A 25,157-nucleotide genomic window follows, 5' to 3' on the forward strand; every position below is an offset into this window, starting at 1 on the left:
TATATATATATATATATATATATATATAACTGCGTTTTCGAGTATCCTGTGAGGCACATGGGCATCGATCCAACGCCCCGGGCTCTGACGAAATTCGAGCCAGCCGCCACTGCTGCTGTTCACGCCATTTTGTGAATTCGTGAGGACACGTGACCAATGCTCAGTCACGTAAGTACACTCGCAGCGGGCGGTAGACTCGAAAAGGGCCAATTATTCAGGCCACACTTGTTCCTCATATGCTGTTGCGCACTTCATTGTCATGAGCCTATTTCTCTTATTTCTTCTTTCTTACCCGAAGGTTTACATGACTTCGGCTTCTGGAAACAACGCCAACAAGGTTGCACAACGAAACGAAAGAGCACCATATGTTCAGTGCCACCCACGTTTACGCGACTTGTTTCCTATTTCGGTCGCGAGCAAAACAATTTTCGGGTGCACGAACACAACCCAGTTTCGCCACGGCCCTTGGGAACCGAACCGAAAAAGGAAAGAAGCAAAGGTGGCCGAGTTTTGAGGCGTGTATCCTTGTCAGCAATAACGCACCAAGTAGCAGATTGCCCCACTACGGCAAGCAGCCCTTGTGTTGTTTCCAAGTTGCTATCACCACGCCCATCATTTTCGCGTTTGTGGCTTTGCTGATGACGTCAGAGCCTTTTCGAAATAAAAAAGCTCCTGGTCCAGATAAACGCCCGTTGTCTCTGGATGAGCCAATATATGCAGCAGGACGTGGTGTCACGGGAGTTAAGACACGTGATGAAAGGTATGCCGGGAACTATGAAGTCGCAGTTAACTTTTCCTTGCGTTCACCCCTTGTGGAAGCAGACGGCTGAAGTGAAACTGGGCAAAAATTACAAAGAGCTACGAGTTTACCAGAATAAACGAATATAAAGAGGCACAGAGAAAAAGAAACAAGACAGAGTGCCATAAAAGTTGGAAACAAATAAAATGCAAAATAAATAAATGAAACAAAGTGTGTCACTGCCTCACCGACGACGGCGGAACATCGACCCTACGCCTGCCTGCCGGGCTCCGGCGAAATGCAAGCCTGTGCGTCGTCTATGCGCTTTCGCGAATACGCGAGGACACGTGACCGGGGCTCGATCACGTACGCTGTCACGTGACTGCTTCCCATCGACTGGCGCCACGCTGAAAAGAGAGCTCCACCCAGCAGTATATCGTCCGCACGCCGCCCTCCGGCATCGATCCCTTTTTGCTTTTCCCGCTTAAACGGAACGAGCTGCCTTTTGCCTGTGCCAGACGACCAGTGACGGCGGCGGAACGCTTTGCGAAGCTGAGGCCGGCGGCGCGAGCCAGAACACAGTGTACCGGAACGCGCGCGCGGTTCGTCGTTCGTCGTCTGCTTCTCGTCTGCACGCTTCCTGGATGTTCATCGTGCACTCTGCATAGCGCGTGCATCTGTCGTCTGCTGTACTTCTGCACGCTTCCCGGGTGTTTGTCTGCCACGCAGCAATAGTTTTTGCATCTGTCGTCTGCTGTGCAAAGTACAATGACAGCGATGCCTCACCTCAAGCTTAGTGACGTCTGGATGTCTGGCCGCGTCGAGCTATAGCTGTGTCGCCTGCTCTGGAACTTAAATCAGTCGTCTGGCTCGCAGCGTGTTGCGTGCTATATCGTCTTCTCAAGAGCTCGAGGTATGATGTCGTCGACATCATACTTCAAGCTTGACGTCTGCCGTGAAACGTGTTCCATCATTGGTCGTCTCGTGTAGTTATTGCGCAAATGTAAGAGAGCTCGTCGTCTGTTACCTGCAACGTGTTTACGTGCGCTGTTCTTCAAAGTCATCTGTCACCTATGACGTGTTCGCGTCTCCCTTTCCCTGCGCTGTTGAGCTGAACGCGACTCAAGCACGCCACTTTCTCGTCGCAGCTCACACCTCATGTGGCTAGTCGAACGCGCACCGCATCGATGACACACTTCTATCGACAAGTGCGTTGCCTGTATTTGTGAGAACTGTTATTCCGTGACGAGGCAGCTGCGGTTTTGGCCGCACTTCCACCAATGAACGACACCACGACTGGCCGTCCTTTGCGAAGATATCGATAAAGACAAGTTTAGTCGGTATGCGCGAGCCTGCATATCAACGCGCGACCGGCTACAAGGTCTTCTGCTGACAAAGACTAGGAAGTACGCTTTCCTGGCCAGTTATTAGTAGGGTCTTGTCGTCAGGGCGCCGAGCTGACTTGCGTCGCCAAATGTGCAGACATCTACTTCAACGACATTTGGAAGATTCGCAGCAAAAGTGACACCGAGGTGTGCATCCCGGCACGTAGGCAGATTGCGCTTGGCGTCTCGGAAAGCACTCAGTTTACAAGGAACCTATCGAAAGAGGGCTACCGTCGACTGTTAAAAACTGGTAAAACTTATTTAAGGCATTTGACATACGTCTAACACGTGTACGACGCCTGCCTCCTTCATATGCAGCTGCGTCATCAGTTAGTAACCACTCCCTTCCTTACGACTTGCACAGTGTCAAAAATGACACGCTTTGCCCAGTCATCCTTGAATATGCAGCATCTCCTTCAACGTCTGCTGACAACGCATCCAACGTGCCATGACTGTGCGAAAAGGAATGCCAGTGAACACTGCCTGTCGTCTGCTAGCGATCATCTTAGCCTGCTTTAGGGTCAAGCACAACAGACGGCTCATTTTAACGGCAACCTAGAAATATTGACAGAGGCTGCTTGGACGTCATACTATCTCAACTAGTGAAAGAAACTCGTATGATGGTGTGCTGTGCCTTCAACGGGAAACGGCGCACAATTGCTAGCGTCCATTAGAGCAAATGCAATCGACGTGCCGTAGGACAGAATAGCCAGCCGTGAACTAAACAGGTGACATGGCGAACCGGAAGGCGCCCGCCTCGGAAAATGGCGACGAAGCCAAAGTACAGCGGCTTCTGGTAAGGAAACATTTGTCTTCTTCTCCATTGTTCTTTTGCCGTGTGCGCAACAAGTCTCAAGGATTTTGTATACTTTTGTAGGTCGCCGAATGGTGTGATATTTGCTATCTGTATCGGGACACGGTTCTGAAATTTGGAATTCCGAATTTTGTGAGCTCAAACCTGACGTCTATGAGGTTCGGTTTTCGCTACCCTCGGGCCCGCGACTTCTGACGAACCTTGGTGTATAGTGTGGGTTCACCACCTCGAAAGTCTAGGCACGCTTTGCACGAGGCGTAAATGTGCCTTTATTACGGAGTGGCATGATAAAAGCTAGAATGTTGTTTATTGTGGAGTTGTAACACGGACTGTGACAAAATTTATTCTATAAATATAGAGTATTGACAGACGGTAAGGTCATTTTGATTTATTTAGACCGCCCTGGTTTCTACTTGATTCAACTTCAAGAAGTTTCAGTGTGAAACGTCTTATTCTGTAAGATTCACGTCTGATATGTCATGAATGTAAAATAATAACGTAAGATATTAAAAGGCGGATTCATTTGCCATACCAGCTGCAAGTTTTTGCTGAAACAGTCTTCCATATATTGTACTTCTTCGTATGATATAACCGATGTAAATTTTTTTATGAACATTATAGCTTCTTGCCAAGGTTTTACCACTTTACACTCCCTAAATCTTTTTTTTAAATTTACTTGGGGTTGTGATATAACTCAATACTAAGCTATTGTTATAAGCGGAGTGCAAATTATTTCACACGAAACTCGGAGGGGAAATAAAAATGCAGCCTTCAGCTCACTCTCAGCCGAAATGCCTCAGCCCTTGACCAGAATTTTCGGCATCGAGGAAAATTCAAAAAAACTCGACAGTTTACGTTTCCATGTGTTCGCTTGTAAAGCGCGACTGTCGATAAACCTGTCCAGGTAGCTCAACGTGCAAATAAAAAAAAATTGCAGACTTTTAACAAAACTCTGACGACAGCCCTGAGCTTGAAGGACTACATTCGTCCTTATGTCTATTGACTTTTGAGTTTTCATGAACTGTTCGACGTCAATGCAAACTCCCTCTGAATGGCTCGGTGCTCCAAACAAGTGTTCGTGGCACGCTGGTACGATTGCGCAACGTGTCGAGTTCCCCTGCAACAAACGCCTTCAACGAAATCACATGTGAGACGAAGAACTAAATTTGTCCCGGTTCTTTTGGTAGCTTGGCGGTGCGTCACCTTTACAGCGAAGTGCCCTGTAAAACGAATAATTTCGGAGGGAGGCCCCAATTGCACTTCGTTATAAAGGTACTGGACTGTATAAAGGACTGTATTACGCTTTCATTTGCTTAAGTCCTTGCCTTCCCCAAACTTACGAAAACGAAGTAGGAGCCAGAAGAGATTAACCTGAAGAGGTTATCGCTGGCTTGCATGGTCGTCATCCTAGCCGCCATGTTAGACGACCAGCGCGGGAAGAGGCTACGTCCGCTGGCATCTCGCGCGGTGGTTTTCTCGTGGTCCTGGCACAGATGCCAGCCACGCTCCAATCGCGTCTCTGATAATGAAGCACCTAGGTTACTTATAGCAGTAAATATTATGGCACTACATCATTAAAGCGGCTATATTGGAGGACCAGCACCGTCAGGTGCAAGCTATCAACACACACGCACGCACACACGCACGCACACACGCACGCACACATGTAAAGCATCAAACTTGATGCTCACAAACACGTACACATGCAATAAACGCACTTACAAAAAACACACATTCGACCAAACGAGTGGCAGCTGCAGCCGTTGCCGATGTCTTTAATTATTGTGATAATATATATTTAATTACAGTTGCTGTACTTACCGCGAGGCTCTTTGCATTTCTATTATTTCTGCACCAGCTAAGCGTGCAGAGCACCTGGGTGAATCGCTCCGTGAGTGTGTTACGAACGTGGACCGTACCATTGTGCAACTCGTTTTACTCGTGCGGGTCACGTCTGCTTGGCAGCCTCACTAACCTGCCCGCGCTATCACATGATCGCGGGCTGCGCTGACGGCTTAAGCTTGCGTACTCGGAAGGACTGTACGCGTTGTTTTCCTCTCACTTACCTTTTGGCATCCGTATACTGATATCCGCAGCGGAGGGTAGCTAAGCGGAACCCGTGGTCAGCTTCCACGTTTCCCGATTGACCGAATCTATTTCTCTGTTCGTTAAACACACATGAGCGGTGACAATGCGTAAGCCGACGTAACCGCCGTTTTAGAGAACAGTCAAATCCTGATGGGTGAGAGTGAGCCTGCGAAATTTGGGAACGCGATATCAGTATGCTGGAGAGACAAGAATGTTGGTGCTGACCGGCGATGCCCTGGCGGGACAAGAAGCTCTCGTCCACCAAGTACGTCGAGCAGCCATGGCCAGTGGAGTCCTGGAATGAGGACACCACCCACTCGACCTCAAGAGCAACCACCTCGATGGTCCGAATAAATGTTTTCCCTCTCTCTCTCTTGGTGCTGCGCGGCGTTGCAATAGGCGGGTATGTAGCCACGTCAGACCCCAAAAAATCATAGTGACACAATAGCGTTTGTATTTAGTTCCTATTGCCGACAGGTCGTTTGAAACTCTGGTAAAGTAAATGAGTGATCTTATGGCATAGCTATGTAAGACCACAGCAGATCCTTCATGTATGGGGGAAAAAAGTTGACCTTTGCCTAGGCCGTCAATTTTTTAAAACAGAAACTGCTGTAGATTGCAAGATTTCTTAAAACTAAATTAGCACGTTTTCAACTCTAACTCAGCAATGGAAAATAATCTCACAGGTTTGTAGATTGCAACTAATACTGCACATAAAGCAGACAAAACTGGTGTATTGCACGCCCCTCTGAAAAATGCCACTAATCTGTGACGGGGACCTTGCAAAACCCTACTAAACGTTGTTACAAATTCACGTAAGCTGCAAATTCATATGAACAATTTCCTGTTTTTGGTGCAGATCCACAGGTTTGCAAATTTCGTGCTACTATCTTTTTAAACTCCGAGTATTAGCGAAGTTTCTGAAGAAGATTCGGGTCATACATAAAGCTTATGCTGCCTACAGTCACTGCGATTGGACTTCCTCTTGCAAAAGCCACAAATATTGCATTCAAATCGGCCCATCGGTTGTCTCATAGACGCGATTATGCGTCGTAGATGTATTTGAATAGGTGGCGTGATAGTCGGCTTAGATATGGACCTTCCCCTTAAAGCTTTTCTTTGCTTAGATAAGTCATTGTGCAGTTTGGCGGGCGCGTTAGAAGCACGAGCAAACGTGCAACGAAAAAAGAAGTTTCGCTAAGGAGCTGCCATCAAAAATACACGTGAACGGAGAAATCGTTTTGCGCCTCATCCTGTGCACCAAATACGATTAGGTTTACTGGACTTAAAAGAATAATGTTACCCAGAATGTAGCGAGCAGATTTACGACTAAAGCCACCATTGTGTTTTTGAGAATAAATGTTCAAAAAGGCAAATAACATTAAGAAAGAACAAAATAATCAGATTAGCAACTTTTTAACTGAGTAATAAAAACGATACTGCAATTCTGTAAAGTGCCTCTATTGAGACATCTAAAGCAGGCAAAGTTGGGGCATTATGCCCCTCTCTAATAGAGGCCACTAATTTGTGAGTAGAACTTTCCCAAAACCCTCGTAAACGTTGGAAACTTTTACTTGAACTCTGATCTACAAATTTATTTGCGCCAGTGGCCACGTTAGACTCTTTGACAGGTGTGGCTCTGAGAACAGCGACATCTGTGTTTGATCCATTGTTGCGTCTTTGTAAACATTCAAAAACATACAAAAACAAAAATTCTGCTTCCTCCAGTCGACAGAACTCAGCTTTGTCCCACAAATGTAATAAGCCTCATTCCAATTTGTTCCCCAGTCGGACAATGAGAACATTTCTGCGTATCAGAAAAAAAAAATGTGCATGACCCCGAAGTAAAGGTTCCTCTCAAATTAAAACAGTTGCACTTGTATATATTGACCCGTAAGCTATAACGGCGCCGTACTTCGGGAATGCTGTAACACTTTCTCATCTCCGCTCCATTCTATCACCCTGTGAAATATATCCACCCTTGGTGCAAGCCGCGCTCGGTACTTTACTGTCAAGAACACTGTGGCACGCTAATACGCTCGTGCTGTTTGTGACCCGGAAGCACCGGACGTCCGGTGTTAAGGGAAAGAAAGTCGCACAAGACGGACGGCTACCTTTTGTTGGGAAACGAGATAAACCTCAAAGAGTGCCATTTTTCTTTTCGAGAGCATATACTCTCAAATCTCGGAGTACTCACTGGCTTGCCAGAGTATGAAGTGTTTGCACTGCACCCTAGACATCACATTTGCAAGCTGTGCGAAACTTGTAACAACCCTGAAAATAAATTTTACATTGCCCGTATCTGATAATCTTATCTAGCTTCGTTTGTAATCTGCCTTCTGTAAAGAACGGGATGCTCGCACATATTGTGCAATTATTGTACAATTATTGTACAATTATTGTACAAGAAAATTAGGAGGAAACCTTATTTCGGCAGCTGATATCTAAATAAATTGGAAAGTCGAAATTCTATTCCTTGGCATCAACTCACCGCGTTTTACTAAGGCCGTAAATCTTTATTGCAAAAATTCGTGAGAATGGCAAAATTAAAAAGAAAAAGAAAAAGCTGAAGCATCAAGTTTACACCACTACCTCAGCAGCAAAAACTACATCCTAATTCCGTAAACTGGATCTATGGACGCGCCTAAAGCGGATGAACCTTACTTATTATGCACCGGTCTCTGAAACATGCGACTTATTAAGAATTAAAAAAAAAACTCGTAAATGTTGGAACAATTTCACGCAAGCTGTAAAATGATTCATCGCATCATTCCGCTTCAGATGCTCTAGCGAATGTAGTTTACAGAACTGCAATAGCTGCCTTTGGTGGAGAGCTACAAATTTGCAATCTTTTCGGTTCCGTTTCTTTTTAAATTTACCAATCTGCAGCAATTTTACCAAAAAAATTTGTTGCCCTAATCGATATTCTGGTTCCTACATTCGATAAAATTCAGCTTTGCATCTTAAACGCCACAATGTTATTCCAATGCAATTCAGCGGGCAACAGCATTTCTGTCATTCATGTATGTTTGAATAAGGAAATCAGCATGTGTTCTGTGGTGAAGCTTTCTCTGCAGACTGGAGATAAAGCAATAAAATCGCTCCAACAAACACGCGCAAGGAGCAAGTTTTACATAAATCGCACACTGCGTGTATGCGGCGACGAAGATAAACAACGTGCTTGACTTGACTTTACCGGTGAAGTAATCGGTATCGGTGAGCTGCTTTATTTGCATGCGCTTGGAATACTACGATCGACCTTCGCGTGGTGGTCAGAACCACGACCAGAATTTGGATAATACCTGGTTTAGTGGGACGTATAGGCGGGCGCTGTATAACAGAGTCGTTTGTCAACGCCACCTCGACGAAGTTGTGTGGGTGGCACCAAAAAAATGTGTCGCGACGGCTCGGGTCTCTGTGATGGATGATTGTGCGTGATAAGTCTTTTATGCGGATACTTTCTCTTGTTTGATTTTGTTTCCTTAATTTAGACTGTTGAGTGTCGACCAGAAGCGTTGGCACACAGTAAAAACTGCGCTGGCTTTCTCAATCTAAGCAGCCTGTTATTGTCTTGTAGAAGCAGCGATAAAAACTTTGCCGATGTTCATCTGTATTGCCCTACACATGACAAAATAAAGGTAAATGAGTTCTGCAACTTATCATAGTGACCGCAAATAAAGACGGAGACAGCGGAAGAGAACACAAAAACGACACGGGTGGTGTCGTTTTTTTGTTCTCTTCCTCTGCCCCCGTCTTTATTTGCGGTCAATATGATATGCAGTAAACACTAACTAGGCCAAACTGAAGTTCTTCTGTGGTTCTACAACGCCTTAGGTTTCCACGCGACAAGGTCAGTAAAACGGCTTCGTTCGTTCGGTTATCAATCGATTGACTGGCGATTATCAATCGAGTAGCGGTGGCGTAGAGGTAGAACACCCGCCTCGCGTGCAAGAGGTCCGTGGTTCGAATCCCGGTGCCGGCAATTTTCCACCGGATTAAAAAAAAAAATCCGCGTGTTGATAAAATTGCACCAACAGGCCTGGAGTGTGGCCTGATCCCGGTGACCAGAACCGGTAACGCACTCCCTCACCAGAGCAGGATTGGCCATCCTGGTGCAGTACTTGGCCACAACCTCCTATGAACACAACAATCAGACTGGGTCACTTACCTAAACGAGTATTCTGTGGGCAAACCATTTGCTGACTTTTGACCTACTGGCAAGGACGCGCAATTCAGTAACAGAATTTCGCCTTTCATTCTCTCCACCGATAATCATCCATCAGCTTCTCGCCGACGAAGGTAAGAGAGAAAGAAAATAATGCAGAGAAAGGCAGGGAGGTTAACCAGAGGTAGTTCCGGTTGGCTACCCTGCGCAGGGGGAAGGGTTAAGGGGGATAAAAAGAGAAACAGAGTGGAAGGGGGAGATAGAAAGAAAGACAAGCACGAACGAAGCGCGTACACTAAACAGCGGTAGGGGGCGGCATTCTTAGTCTGTCACTGGCCTAAATGTGCTCCAAAGTTGCTTGTTTCAAAGCTTGCGTTGACGCTCCAGCTTTCTTTCTGGTTCCTGGTATTGTCAGTCGAACTTGCGGCCGGTGCAGACACCACAATGGATCTGACATTTGTGTAGCGGGCGTAAATTCTGATGGCAAGTAGGACTGATGTCTTACAATAGTTTTAGAAAAAATTGAAAGTGGTATTTTTGCTGGCAAGCAAGCAAGATGGTGTGAGGGAATCCGAGTCAGGTGTCGGATGTGCGCTCTCAGGACATCCGTATCAATGTAGACTGTCAAAGGAGCGTCTCTGGCTATGGCCACTGTCGCAATCGATGACGTAGTTTTGGGAAGACCGAGACAAGTCCCGAGTGCTTGGGCTTGCGCGCTCTGGAGTTTGCGAATATTCGTAATGCAAGTATTTCCTAGTACAGGTAAGCTGTACCGTAGGAAGCCCAAAAACAGTGCTTTATATAGTTGCAACATCGACGGTACTGTTGCACCCCAGGACGTCCCGCCGAGAAACGCAAGAACGTCCACAGTGGCGGCCAAACGCTTTGTCATGTACGAGATGTGAGGGCTCCAAGACAAGTCTCTATCAATGATGACGCCAAGAAATCGGTGCGTTCGTCTATATCGTATAATTGCCGACGAAGGTAAAAGAAAAATATGAAGGTACGCGGTCTGCAAATCAAAACTAAATTAGGCTTATAGCTATTGGTGTCTAACAGTGTGCCACAGAGGAACGACTGTGGCCATGGACATGTACACGAGGATGCAGGCTGTATTATTAAATTGCACTTTCACAATGCCGGAAAAACAGCTCATACGGGAAAGGAGGCTTGGTAGGCGAGAAACCAATCAAAAACGAAAGGCTAATGGCGGTACCGCCATGAAGTTCCCGCACTAGCCTACAGTGACGTCATGTATTTTTAGGTCATCTATTGCGCCCTAGTTGATTGTTTATCAGCGATGACGTTTTACACTATATCACAAAAAAGTCGAGAACTAAATTTGGCACACTTTATGAACATTTATCTCGCCACAGCTGGCAGTATACGAGGAGAGACTGTGAAATTAGTGACGTCACGTCGACGTCACGCTGACGCTAACGTTCGACGCGAAGTGTTCCAAAGTATTGACGTGTGGCCTTCATTTTCTTCGATAGTCATCAGCCTCTTGCCGCTATACACTACCCTAAATGGAGTTTTGAAAAGAATGCTTTATCAGTCGAAATTGATTTCGTGTTTCGCCTTAGTGTCCCTCTAAAAATTTTTACAAGACGTCGTACGACGGCCACGTACTCTTCCATAGCACAACTTAACCTTACGTGACCAGTATAGCTCGAGCTCTGTGATAACCATCACGTCGATGCCCGCCCCCACATTCTCCTGCTTCTCTATTCTTCATACTTGTCTGCATGCGTGTCAAAATAGCGCGCACGTGCCCGAAAAAAAAATAATAAACAAGGCAAGTGACGGAGAAGACGAATTCGCGAAAGGTTCCGAAAGGCGTTTCGATGTTTTCTCTCGCAAAGGCTACATGGATCCAAAGGTTGCGCTCCTTCAACAGTGATAGGAGCTAACAAGAGCGAAGTAATGCAGACACGAAAGCGCATACGTAGAAAGAAAGAAAGAAAGAAAGAAAGAAAGAAAGAAAGAAAGAAAGAAAGAAAGAAAGAAAGAAAGAAAGAAAGAAAGAAAGAAAGAAAGAAAGAAAGAAAGAAAGAAAGAAAGAAAGAAAGAAAGAAAGAAAGAAAGAAAGACGAGTTAAATAAAAGCACGAAAGAAAAGATACGCTATCATCGACCACTTTCGATTCAATCCCGCTTTTTTTTTCCTGTATTCAACGTTTTCGGTTTCCCCCGAAACAAGCCATTCTAGGAGAGAGAGAGAGAGAAGGAAAATGAATAGACCTGCTGGTATCCTTCCTCAGGTGAAGCCTGGTCGATAAGCCTCACGACGTTATACGCTCGGCCATTGCGACCCCAGCAGCAAGCGCAGCGTCCGAACATTGGCCGAAGTGATGCTTCAAGGTCTCGGCCGTGGGGTCGGTTTTCTCGACGTGTAGCGGGTCTGACGACGGAACCCGTGCATGATTGATGACGTTGCAATCGGATCAGACATGTGGCTCACGGCTTCATCGACTCGATCGTTCTAGTCCATGTTCTTGCACTGCTTGCCCTTGTCCCATCTAGGAGCAGATTGAAAATCTTTAAAGGGCTGCTGAGTGCTTGAAGGTCGTCACATGGCCCAAAAGCTATTACAACTCGAAAGATAGAAATCTCTTTCCGAAGCAAGGACCCGTCTCTATCGTATAGGAGAGCGGTGCCGTCGGCATCGGCTTGGCTCGGTTCGGCTCGAAACGTGGTTCTGTCGAGTAAGTGATCCAGCGTGAAAGAGAACACGCCAATCCGTTCTCAAGCAACGATTTCTGCTCTAGACGTTGGTTCAAACATTCCTTGTTGATTCTTGTAAGAGTAAGTAGTCCCAGCTGGGTCGAAGACTTTTGTGATCTTGACCAGAGCGAAACCATATTTTACACTGAGCCTTCCTTTTTTCTTTTGCTTATTTTCAATTCGTGCCTCAGCCATGTCAGTAATTGCTGGTTCACAAATGTATGGGTGGAGGCGGCGAGGTGGAATTAGTTGAAAGCAAGGTATTTTACACAATAAACAATTATATGCCAGTTAATTTCTTATCTTTAGTGCATTAAGTGCTCTGTAAAGCCGTGCACATGATGGGCGAGAGAACAAATGGTTGTGAAGGCAGTATTTCGGGTTAGTTGGTCTGCCGTACTGGAATCCTCTCCCCTCCCTCCCCCCCCTCAATATAATTGCGCTGAAATGACACGAACAAACACTAAAAAAACACACGGCGATATACTACAACGCCGTGTGTCGTTCTTATCTCTGTCTTTCTCTCTTTAGCTCTACTTAGGATGCCAACGTTTCTTTAACCTGATCAGTAATGAGTAAAGTAATACATAACGCACTTAAAACAAATAGGCAAATCGCTTCTGCGGAAGCCCGCAGGGGGAAGGAATGTTGAAGAAAAGAAAAACAATTTCCGTATGCCCGGGTTTTTCACACGAAGCTAAAGAAGAAACACATACTGGTTTCTCAGAAAGGAAGCTTCGCAGTTGAATAAAGAAATTTTGGACCAGGACACATTTTTCTTGAACTGCAAAGCTTTCTTTCCGAGAAACCCGTACGGGTTTCCTTTGTAACTTCGTGCTATACAAGACGGATGAATGCCCATTTCTTTTCCCCTTCGTGCGCTTAAACAAGCTCAAAGATGTATATCATTTCCTAAGGAGAGAAGAAATCAGCAACTTCGAAGACGAAAAGACTCCAGGACAGCCGGTACGCTGACATTCATAATTTTATACTCTCAGGAAAAGAGATCCCATAAGACGGTGGGGTCTAAACCGTCAAAAGAGCTTAAATTGTGGCGTACTTGGATGGTCTCACTCGCAGCAGATGTGCAGCACACAAACTGTAGTTGTACACGTAATCTCATTACGGCTATCTACGACAAGCCTGTGCAACTGTCCACGTCAGTGACTGTCCAGACGACAGTCTATACTACTGCTATCTCCGTCAAACACGGTTGTATATGTCAACCATTTTGGCGGCAAACATCTATGACGATTGCTGTCGCTCGTATGCGTCATGATTTGCAGTGTTCTGAGACTGTTTGCTGGCGCCGTGACTTTTTCGGCGTATTTTCAAGTTAGTACAGCACTAGCCAAAGACTAGCGGTCTTCCTTTCATGTCTTTTTTTTCCTTCATGTAAATCATTCGATGTCTTCACTAATCTCTGGAAAAGCCTCAGAGACAACGTAAGCAGCAGTGGGCGTACAAGGGAAGCCTTACACTGGAATTAACGTTTCAACAACAGGGATTATCCTCCTGAGATTATCGTCAAGGCTTATGGATAAATACCTGTTTGCTAAGTGATTCGTTGAGCCTTTGAATTTGTGCCCATTTTCATTCTGTACACTGCCTTTCGTTAGCAGGAGCTTCAATTAAAAGCAGCTTCGACAAATCCGCTCAGTCCTTGGTGATCGCTTTCGAGAACTCTCCGTTGTTATGGTTGACCCCGCCTGTGAGACGGGAAGGAACCGGATCAATAAATGCCTGCTGCCCAATGACGTGACTCGGTTTTTTCCGCAAAGTAGCTTTCACATCTCATTTAGTTCATAATCTCTGATTACCATAATGATCTGTCTTCCGTGATTTACGTTCGAAGTGTTATTCTACTATCGAACGTTCCCGCAAACATATGTAGCTTCACTGTACGGTATTAATTGATTTTTCAAATGTTCCAGTAATGTTTGCATTGCCCTGCCGTTCCTAATGATCACGATCTCTCGCTATAGTCATCGGCGTAATATCTACAGATAGAATTATCGATGCTTTTGTCGGGCTTAACTCACGGTCTCGCCATTAGTGATTTTTCTCTCTCTAAAGGCAAACATGACATTGCGGTGCCGTTGTATGCATGGAAATGGCGGGAGTTTGGTGCTTCGAAGCGATATATTTCTGAGAAAGTCCATGTGTCTTGAATCAGACGATCACAATCTGGCGATCAATATCCTGTTTGTCTGTGGACAGTTTGATCTAGCTGGAAACGATGCATGGAATGCTCGTTGCGCTGTGTATTACTATGCAAATACTTAAGCACACTTCAGCAATTCGTTCGTTATCATTTACTATGACTCATTTACTACGACGGCAACATAATTTCATAGGCGAGATCACGATTTTTTGAAAAGTAAGTCCTTTATGTTTATTTTCTTTTGTTTTTTGATGCACATGACACTATGTTCGTTCGCTACTATATTGCTAGAAGTGGCCTCCCAAATACGTGCACAGATGGCCGCACTCTGTATGCATGGAGCACAAATTGCAGCAGCCGCACAAATTACCAAGCTCAAAATTCGAGCGACAGCTCAGTTATCGAACTTGGTAGTGTCGACATACGGCGCCCAGCGACCGCTCCCTCGCACTTGCAAAAACGGATCTCTGAGGCGATGCTTTAGCGGATTAGATGTGCCGGAGGTAATTGCACAGCCGTAAATACGACAAAGCCGCCACGTTATGGGCATCGTGTATCTCAGCTCCAAGTTGAGCTGTCGCTCAGCTTTTGGACTCGTTAATTTGATCAATGGCTGACTTGTCGCTGAAAACTGAGTTTAGCTCGTCTCTTCATTAGATATTCAGCTTTAGCTTCTTTGTAGGCTTTAGTGAGATGTGAGGTTACTTTGTATACCCTTTTTAAGAAGGTATCAAGCAAAAATCTTTCACAACATTTTTTAAAATAGTAAAACACAAAAATGGCCATCACTGAGCAGCTTTGCATTTAATAATAATAGTAATAATACTCTATTGATGACTTGAGAAACATACAGTGCATGAATAGGGCCTGCCAAAGCCACAGTGGGCTTGAACGTAGGGAATGAAGGGACCGAGCAGCGAGTAGCGAGTAGGAATGAAGCGACCGAGCAGCGAAAGGCGAGGTGATGGTTCACATCCCCCTCAAAAAGATGAGCGACAACCACCAGAAGCAAAACAATGTTGATGTGCTCAGAGTAGAGAGAGCCTTGGAAACGTGTGCATGTGCTCAGAATAGAGAGAGCCTTGGAAGAATTTCCATGAAAACTCATTAAGAGGCCGAATTGTGTTTTCAACTCACTGTTAAGGCATTTAGTCAGACATCGCGCTAGGGATGTGATGGATGGACATTTCGCGAAGTGAGTCGACATTAACTTCAGCGTTAGGCTGACCCTCTGTGGCACATGAAACGTGATTCAGCATGTCTATGGTTACGAATTATAATCGATAAGCCGTGTCGTTGAACGGCCCCAAAGCTTTCGGGAAATTCGGTGCAAGATCGATGGCAGAGTCGGCCAAACAGTGAACGCAACGTCACACTGCTGTTCTGGAACGTGTGGGACAGTGACTGCATGAAAATCGCTGTGTCACTGCTCGTGCGCGTGATATCAGGACATCTTAAACTGAAAAGAGATTTGTGACTAGATCTTACGCGATGATTTAGAGAAGTGGAAACTGAATGTAAAAGAAAAGTTGGCCCACACGCTGACAGACGAACAGAAAACAACCAGACGAATGGTTGCTCATTGAACTTTTGTATTGGTCCAGAAGTGATTGGGCATTTGTGTTAAGCAACCATTGCCTTAGATGACAATTCATGCTAACTCTATAACCCTCAAACGAAGCGACCAAACAGCGAACGGCCAGGTGATGGTTCCCATCCCCCTCAAAAAGATAAGTGACAACCATCGAAAACAAAACAATGTTGATTGCATCTTATGACACCATAGGCGCAGGGTCCACCGCGGACATTTGCCAGAGGGACAAACGATAAACCATAACTTCTAGAGTGACATGCTGAAACGCTTGCGCCAAGTAATTAGGCGGTGCTGTATTGATTTGCCGTCATATGGAAAGTGGTTTTTTTCTTGCACGACAAGGTGAGGCCTTACGCTGCTGTGCCAGTCCCGGAGTATCTGGCCACACATCATGTTCTTCCTATGCCACGTCCCTCATATTTACCCCCACCTTCCACCGTGCTATTTCCTTTTGTTTCACTGCGTGAAATTCCCTGCCGAATGTAGGAAGTGTAATGACGATATGGCAGCAATCCAAACTGCTGCGACTAACAGCTGAAGGGTGTCCCGGATGAAGCTTTCTCTGCTTGCTACCTCTATATAAAGAAAGGCTGGCAGCTGTACGTAGATAGCCGAGTGTGTTACTTTGACAAGACATAGTGTCATTAGTTTATCAGATGAATAATTTTTTTTCTAAGTACGAGCTCAGATGTGGTGCATTTATGATGAAGGTTGTATGATGTTAGTTCTATATGTGCTGCTCAGTTTTCTTTCTTGCAATATGGACATTTGTTGCTCGCAATAGCCTATATTTGTCCTGTACATACGTTTTTTTATCACTCTAATGATCACCATGAAGAAAATAAAAGAGGGCTATAACTCAGTGGCTCGCTAATCCGGTTCCCGACTGGATATTGATAGTGGGAATGAGTTCGTTTCCTAGTGCCGGTGGTAGCGGGCGAAACCTATTCTTTCTTTCCCGCATATTGAAGGTCGTGGGGAAGTCCCGGGTCTGACCCACGGTTAGCTCAAGTAGATAGATAGATAGATAGATAGATAGATAGATAGATAGATAGATAGATAGATAGATAGATAGATAGATAGATAGATAGATAGATAGATAGATAGATAGATAGATAGATAGATAGATAGATAGATAGATAGATAGATAGATAGATAGATAGATAGATAGATAGATAGATAGATAGATAGATAGATAGATAGATAGATAGATTTCTCTCAAAACAAAGTACAGAAATGAGAAAGGACGGAAGGGAAAAAGCTGCCGAATGCAGCTTGAGGACTCCCTACGCCCTACAGTCCTCAAGCTGCATTCGGCAGCTTTTTCCCTTCCGTCCTTTCTCATTTCTGTACTTTGTTTTGAGAGAAATCTATCTATCTATCTATCTATCTATCTATCTATCTATCTATCTATCTATCTATCTATCTATCTATCTATCTATCTATCTATCTATCTATCTATCTATCTATCTATCTATCTATCTATCTATCTATCTATCTATCTATCTATCTATCTATCTATCTTGAGGACTCCCTACGCCCTACAGTGGCTGCAGCGGTGGCGTAGAGGTAGAACACCCGCCTCGCGTGCAAGAGGTCCGTGGTTCGAATCCCGGTGCCGGCAATTTTCCACCGGAATAAAAAAAAATCCGCGTGTTGATAAAATTGCATAAACAGGCCTGGAGTGTGGCCTGATCCCGGTGACCACAACCGGTAACGCACTCCCTCACCAGAGCAGGATTGGCCACCCTGGTGCAGTACTTGGCCACAACTTCCTATATGAACAACACAATCAAACCCCGGCCCTCAGTCCCCAGCAGCTGCGAAGCAACTGACCACGGCGGCGGTCAGACCTGCGACGCTGCAGAGGGTGCTAAGAATCACTGGCTCCGGACAGGCCGCCATTGGAATATGAACCTGGCAACGTTTAACGCTAGAACGTTATCTAGTGAGCCGAGTCTAGCAGTGCTATTGGAGGAATTAGAGGGCAGTAAATGGGATATAATAGGGCTCAGTGAAGTTAGGAGGCCAAAAGAAGCATATACAGTGCTAAAAAGCGGGCACGTCCTGTGCTACCGGGGCTTCGCAGAGAGAAGGGAACTAGGCGTCGGATTCCTGATTCATAAGAATATAGCTGGTAACATACAGGAATTCTATAGCATTAACGAGAGGGTGGCAGGTCTTGTTGTGAAACTTAATAAGAGGTACAAAATGAAGATTGTACAGGTCTACGCCCCTACATCCAGTCATGATGAGCAGGAAGTCGAAAGCTTCTATGAAGACGTGGAATCGGCGATGGGTAGAGTGAAAACTACATACACTATACTAATGGGTGACTTTAATGCCAAGGTAGGCAAAAAGCAGGCTGGAGACAAGGCAGTGGGGGAATATGGCATAGGCACTAGGAATATCAGGGGGGAGTTATTAGTAGAGTTTGCGGAACAGAATAATATGAGGATAATGAATACCTTCTTCCGCAAGCGGGATAGCCGAAAGTGGACGTGGAGGAGCCCGAACGGCGAGACTAGAAATGAAATAGACTTCATACTCTGCGCTAACCCTGGCATCATACAAGATGTGGACGTGCTCGGCAAGGTGCGCTACAGTGACCACAGGATGGTAAGAACTCGAATTAGCCTAGACCTGAGAAGGGAACGGAAGAAACTGGTACATAAGAAGCCGATCAATGAGTTAGCGGTAAGAGGGAAAATAGAGGAATTCCAGATCAAGCTTCAGAACAGGTATTCGGCTTTAACTCAGGAAGAGGACCATAGTGTTGAAGCAAAGAACGACAATCTTGTGGACATCATTAAGGAGTGTGCAATGGAAGTCGGTGGTAACTCCGTTAGGCAGGATACCAGTAAACTATCGCAGGAGACGAAAGATCTCATCAAGAAACGCCAGTGTATGAAAACCTCTCACCCTACATCTAGAATAGAACTGGCAGAACTTTCGAAGTTAATCAACAAGCGTAAGACAGCTGACATAAGGAAGTATAATATGGATAGAATTGAACATGCTCTCAGGAACGGAGGAAGCCTAAAAACAGTGAAGAAGAAACTAGGAATTGGCAAGAATCAGATGTATGCGTTAAGAGACAAAGCCGGCAATATCATTACTAATATGGATGAGATAGTACAAGTGGCTGAGGAGTTCTACAGAGATTTATACAGTACCAGTGCCACCCACGACAATAATGAAAGAGAAAATAGTCTAGAGGAATTCGAAATCCCACAGGTAACGCCGGAAGAAGTAAAGAAAGCCTTGGGAGATATGGAAAGGGGCAAGGCAGCTGGGGAGGATCAGGTAACAGCAGATTTACTGAAGGATGGTGGGCAGATTGTTCTAGAGAAACTGGCCACCCTGTATACGCAATGCCTCATAACGTCGAGCGTACCGGAATCTTGGAAAAACGCTAACATAATCCTAATCCATAAGAAAGGGGACGCCAAAGACTTGAAAAATTATAGACCGATCAGCTTACTGTCCGTTGCCTACAAACTATTTACTAAGGTAATCGCAAATAGAATCAGGAACACCTTAGACTTCTGTCAAGCAAAGGACCAGGCAGGATTCCGTAAAGGCTACTCAACAATAGATCATATTCACACTATCAATCAAGTGATAGAGAAATGTGCGGAATACAACCAACCCTTATATATAGCTTTCATTGATTACGAGAAAGCATTTGATTCTGTCGAAACCTCAGCAGTCATGGAGGCATTACGGAATCAGGGTGTAGACGAGCCATATGTAAAAATACTGAAAAATATCTATAGCGGCTCCACAGCCACCGTAGTCCTCCATAAAGAAAGCAACAAAATCCCAATAAAGAAAGGCGTCAGGCAGGGAGATACGATCTCTCCAATGCTATTCACAGCGTGTTTACAGGAGGTATTCAGAGACCTGGATTGGGAAGAAATGGGGATAAAAGTTAATGGAGAATACCTTAGTAACTTACGATTCGCTGATGATATTGCCTTGCTTTGTAACTCAGGGGACCAACTGCAATGCATGCTCACTGACCTGGAGAGGCAAAGCAGAAGAGTGGGTCTAAAAATTAATCTGCAGAAAACTAAAGTAATGTTTAACAGTCTCGGAAGAGAACAGCAGTTTACAATAGGCAGCGAGGTACTGGAAGTCGTAAGGGAATACATCTACTTAAGGCAGGTAGTGACTGCGGATCCGGATCATGAGACAGAAATAATCAGAAGAATAAGAATGGGCTGGGGTGCGTTTGGCAGGCATTCTCAGATCATGAACAGCAGGTTGCCATTATCCCTCAAAAGAAAAGTGTATAATAGCTGTGTCTTACCAGTACTCACCTACGGGGCAGAAACCTGGAGGCTTACGAAAAGGGTTCTACTCAAATTGAGGACGACGCAACGAGCTATGGAAAGAAGAATGATAGGTGTAACGTTAAGGGATAAGAAAAGAGCAGATTGGGTGAGGGAACAAACGCGAGTTAATGACATCTTAGTTGAAATCAAGAAAAAGAAATGGGCATGGGCAGGACATGTAATGAGGAGGGAAGATAACCGATGGTCATTAAGGGTTACGGACTGGATTCCAAGGGAAGGGAAGCGTAGCAGGGGACGGCAGAAAGTTAGGTGGGCGGATGAGATTAAGAATTTTGCAGGGACGGCATGGCCACAATTAGTACATGACCGGGGTTGTTGGAGAAATATGGGAGAGGCCTTTGCCCTGCAGTGGGCGTTACCAGGCTGATGATGATGATGATGACGCCCTACAGAGCAGTAGTGTAGTGAAAAACGAAGACAATGCGACAGGTTGCAAAGTATACACAGAAACAGAATTCAAAATCACAATACTCGTAATATATTGCATAATTGTAATTTTACACGTAATGTATTGCATTGTCATGATTTTACGCAATTAACGCAATTATACAATTTCTTCGCCAATTCCCATTATACAATTCTAACCCCTATGTAGACAAAATACAGATAAATAGAATTCAATCAAGTCCGCTACAATGCATTGTCATACAGTTACACAGGTGAGCTATTCGTTCGGAGGCTCGAAAAGATTTATCAATTCCGTGAAAGTTTGTGTAGAAAGCAACCTAAGAGAAAAACGATTATCTTCGAGAACATTTAGGTACCTAGGTAGATTGTACGATAAAGATTGTATGCGGTATTTGATGCGACTTAACGGTAGGGTCCATGACATAGAGTGACGTACATCATATGCAGGTTCATGACGTACAAGCTCAAACATTGTTAGCATGAGGTTATTGTTCGTTGCTACAGCAGTTTTGTAAATGCAAAGCAGTTTGAACACATACAAGGTAGTTATACTTAAAATATTGAACTGCCTGAAATATTCTCTGGTGTGAGTATTCCACGGTATATTAGCTATCAGCCTTACCGCACGCTTTTGTGCAATTAGAAGGCGCTGTTTGGGTGACACCAATGGGTGTCACAAAATGAAGGCTTCACACAATGAAGGATTAGTTTTGCGTGCTCCCTGGTAGACACTGCATAACCAGATGTCGCGGTCAGCGTTGTCCCTGCCATGCACTTCTACGGTTACCCGGCAAACCACAAACGGCAAGGAGTTTGCGGACACGCTAAAACGCGGCTAAAGGTACTTCGTGACCTGATCATACTGCGTAGTGGACATCTGTCCAACGAAACATTACGATGGTGCCGCAGCGATACGCAGGTTTCCCACCAAACAAGCAGACGAAACAGGAGCTCAAATGACACGCTCGACGGTGCAATAGCGTGCGTCACAGGTTTGCGCGCTCACGTGATCATCGCTGTTTACAAGCTTGCCTCTTACGTCACGGGAAACGAAGTGTTCTTGGAAATCGAAACCGCCAGTAGTCGTGAAACTCCAGCATATATAATTAAACAATCGTCGCCCGCTGGGGCAAACGAGTTTCTTTAGCATTATTATTGGGGCAATAGCTTCTTACTGGCCGCAAAAGAAACACAGCCTAAAGAATTTTGGTTCCGTACTCTTTTAACCGCCGTTACAGTGAATGAAAAAAAAAGGCTTTTTCAAAATGAGATTTCAGGCACACACAGAATGCACATTACAGAATCGACAATTTTGAAAGCAGAGAAATGTTCCGAAAAGCCAGATCAACCGACCGTGTTAACGTTATCGTACTTCACGTAACACACTTAAAACGAGACGTAAGGCCGCCGTCCCGCTGCAAATGCCGCGTCACATTTTCGCTGACCCGACGGCCACGGGGTGCAGTCATGGCGAAATAAAAAAAGGAGCAAAACAAAGCGTATATTCAGAGAAAAAAAAAGGGGGTTCAAGTGGCGTCATTCCCGGAGAGGGACGTGAGCGCAGAAAATTGGAAAAGAATGGTGCCCCTGCTGAGAGGCACCTCCTGGCTAAAAAAACAAAGAAAAATAAAGCAGGGAAATGAACGCCTGGCAACACTGGCGTGTCGTCTGCTCCGTCGTCTGCTGTCACGTAATCGGGTCGCTCGCTTTCAACGCAGGGCAGAGTTCGTTTTTGGAAACGTCCGGTGCTTCTTCGCTTTTGTTTCTTGCGCCAAATTTTGTTTTTTTTCCGCGAAACCTTGCTTATTATCATGCTCAAGTACTTTTTACTGGAGTACATGTTATGTCAGGCGTTTGCTTTTTTTTCCTTTCTTTTTTTTCTTGTCTGCATGTCGTCTCAAATGAAAGCGATTTTCAGCACTTTTACCTCTTTCTGTGTCCGTTACCTGCTACGAAATTGCGAAACCTAAACTCATGTTGCAAGTTCGCCCGAGTACATAGAGGGAAACAGGTACCTGTAAACACTTTAGTAGTGTAGTAGTAGTGAATGCGGAATGTGGAAATCGCGATTCTTGTAACACTTTTACTTCAGCTCACGGACTTCGCCGCACTGACCACTCTGCCCTCTCCTGACATGATTTCGTTTTATGGTATTTTCCTTCATTACACGTAACCGTCAGTTCAGTAATACTGCAACGTAATGATAGCTGTATATCGCTCTGGAATTCAATTAGTACTTCCTGCTTCACTGTATGCTACGTTCATGACCCAACGTCTGGAGTAGCATGTATCGCCTGCACCCAGGCAAACTGTTACTGCTACTATAAGAATCGGCATCCCTCTCTCTCGCGATCTCATCATTCATAGTGACTGAATTCGGTACACATTATGGTGATTCCAGTTCTTCACATGACGTCATCAAAGAAACACTAAAGAGGAAAACGATCTGCATAAATGGTGTCGAAATCATGGCGGTCATATACATATTTCTTGGTCCATCAATTGCTTCCGGCCCATGCAGTCAGCAAAAGCATAGCCTTAGAGATTGGTATCGCTTACTCAAAGGGATCTGTCAGGGGGTTGTGGATTTGGACACCACCTGTCAGTAAAATAACCCTTCAAGGATACAAAAGAAAAAAATCATAATTTTACTGTGAAAAAATTTTTGTTATGTCAGAATTTTTCGTTGGAAAAGATGAACTACACTGTATTCTAGAAGAGCCAGAGGCAGGACACAGCAAGTTCCAAGAACTTTTGCTGAACTACAAAAGCCGAAATACGATAAACTACATCGTAATCTGTGACGTCACACTTGCGTGTCAGCGCTGGGATTTTGACGCGAAGTTTCAGAAAATTGTATCCTTGACAGCTGTCTCTTCCTGTGATCAACGTGTCGCCGCTAAGTTGCCGAAAGAAGTAGTTTTTACAGATTGCTTGATCAGTCTATAGCAATTGAGGGTTTCTCTAGGGTTTCTCTTTAGTGTCCCTTTAGTGCACAATGTGAAATGAGCACGTGATGTCTTGCGCTCACAAACACATGACGCGCCATGAGATTATTTCACCCACAGGCTCAAGGAAAGCTGAGGGTGCATTTAGGTGAAACTGACATTGCCGCATACAGATTTTCTATCGCTCATCGGCAGTGTCATTTCTAGCGAAACCGATTTTAATAGGGCAGACACGCGAGCAAGAGTGAGTACCGTTACTCTGAGAGGCACGTACATTTGAACTAATCGTGCGTTGAATCTTATTTTCTGCTCTGCTGATATAATATACCCACGTTGGCGATGGTGTTGTTTGTTGTTGTCAGAATCCGTTCAAAGCAGGTTATATTGACCAAGATGCCAATGAAGGGTTATGTTGTACTGCAAATTCTTTCTTCGTTCTTCTTTTAATCCCTCGTCCCCTCTCCCCTGTGCCGGCTAGCCAACCGAACGTCCCTTTGGTTGACCTCCTCGCCTTTACGTAATTCTTTCCGTTTGCTGTGTTATGTGCTCTCTCTCTCTCTCTCTCCTCCCATCTTTCATCCCCCCCATCCCGCTCCCATGTGTAGGGTAGCAAACCGGTTAGGCTAAACTGGTTAACCTCCCTGCCTTCCTTCTCCACTTTTTCCTTCCTTTCCCTATTTCTTGTCCGACGGTTGCGCGCACCATCAACTGCCACTTGATTCCGTCTCCTCTGTCTCCCGTACTGTCCCCGAGATATTACGCAGGGCCGCCCATCCCGTGAACAGCCAGGCAAAAGTGTAACGAATTAATGCTGGCAAAATGACCAGTTAGCTTTTCATATACATCGATGTGCTTTCTTTTAAAAAATGAGCATCATCGGTCTTCCCTGACAGTTGTTGCATCGAGACTGCCAACTTCGGTTATTCTGGCACTTCGGCACTGATGCTAATGCACGCTTTAATTCTTGCCTAGAGCCGTATCTTTAAACACTTCTTACGCTAGACTCATTCGTAAGAACGCGTGATAGAAAGGGTGGGAGAAAACCATCAGCAAAGGCTGGTTGACCAATGAGAAACGGCGCTTCTCAACGAAAAGCTAAATCAATTCGAGAATTGGGGCGGAACTTGCGAAGCCTTTCGTTCGTAAGTACTCTCTGCCAAACACCACCCCTAATTATGACTGGCATCGCCATTGGCTGGAATTTGTTCTTACGGAGTTTTTGCCATATAAAAAAAAATACAATTTTCGTCAATGTGGGCCCCGATTCGCTGGGACATTTCTGCAGCCTGCCGTACTACGTACACGTCCTCCATAACGGCCAAATCGCGTTCGCAACCAACAAGTCACTCGCAAGTGAACAACTGGAAGCATATGCAGATGACGCACTTCTGTGACCTCGAGTGAACTTGGCCTCGGCTTGAACAACAACGCATATGTGCTCCGAAAACGACGCGCTCAATAGTGCACCATCGACGTGGACGAAGTCCTCGCTACAAATTTTTGCGTGACTTGTGTTCATCACCCCGCTATGCGAAAAAAAAAAACAACGGGAAAGGGTCCGTCCAAGAAAAGCCGTCCCACAATTCGCGTTGTTTCGGCCAATCCCTCCTCCAACCAGACGCTCAATATACCGTGGGCCCTCGATAAGGGGTCGCAATAAACGACCGATCTTGAAACGCATCGGTGGGGATTAGGTATACTTGACCGCGACTCACGCGGAGTACTCGTATTTCGTTTTGCGATGGGTTTTTTGTCGAAGCAGTAA

General features: G+C 45.1%; 1 protein-coding gene across 6 annotated transcripts in view; it reads left to right on the forward strand.

The window, feature by feature from the left end:
- The first annotated feature begins 992 nt into the window (after window positions 1-992).
- LOC139048971 (kinesin-like protein KIF19) overlaps window positions 993-25,157 on the forward strand; it is a 214,136-nt gene continuing 189,971 nt past the window's right edge. For all 6 annotated transcript variants that reach the window (XM_070523981.1, XM_070523983.1, XM_070523980.1 and 3 more), the window contains exon 1: window positions 993-2,920. In XM_070523981.1, coding sequence (XP_070380082.1) covers window positions 2,858-2,920 — 63 coding nt within the window. In that variant the 5' untranslated portion in view covers window positions 993-2,857. The remainder of the gene's footprint in view (window positions 2,921-25,157) is intronic.

Source organism: Dermacentor albipictus, chromosome 8 (genome assembly GCF_038994185.2).
Source record: "Dermacentor albipictus isolate Rhodes 1998 colony chromosome 8, USDA_Dalb.pri_finalv2, whole genome shotgun sequence".
NCBI lineage: Eukaryota > Metazoa > Arthropoda > Arachnida > Ixodida > Ixodidae > Dermacentor > Dermacentor albipictus.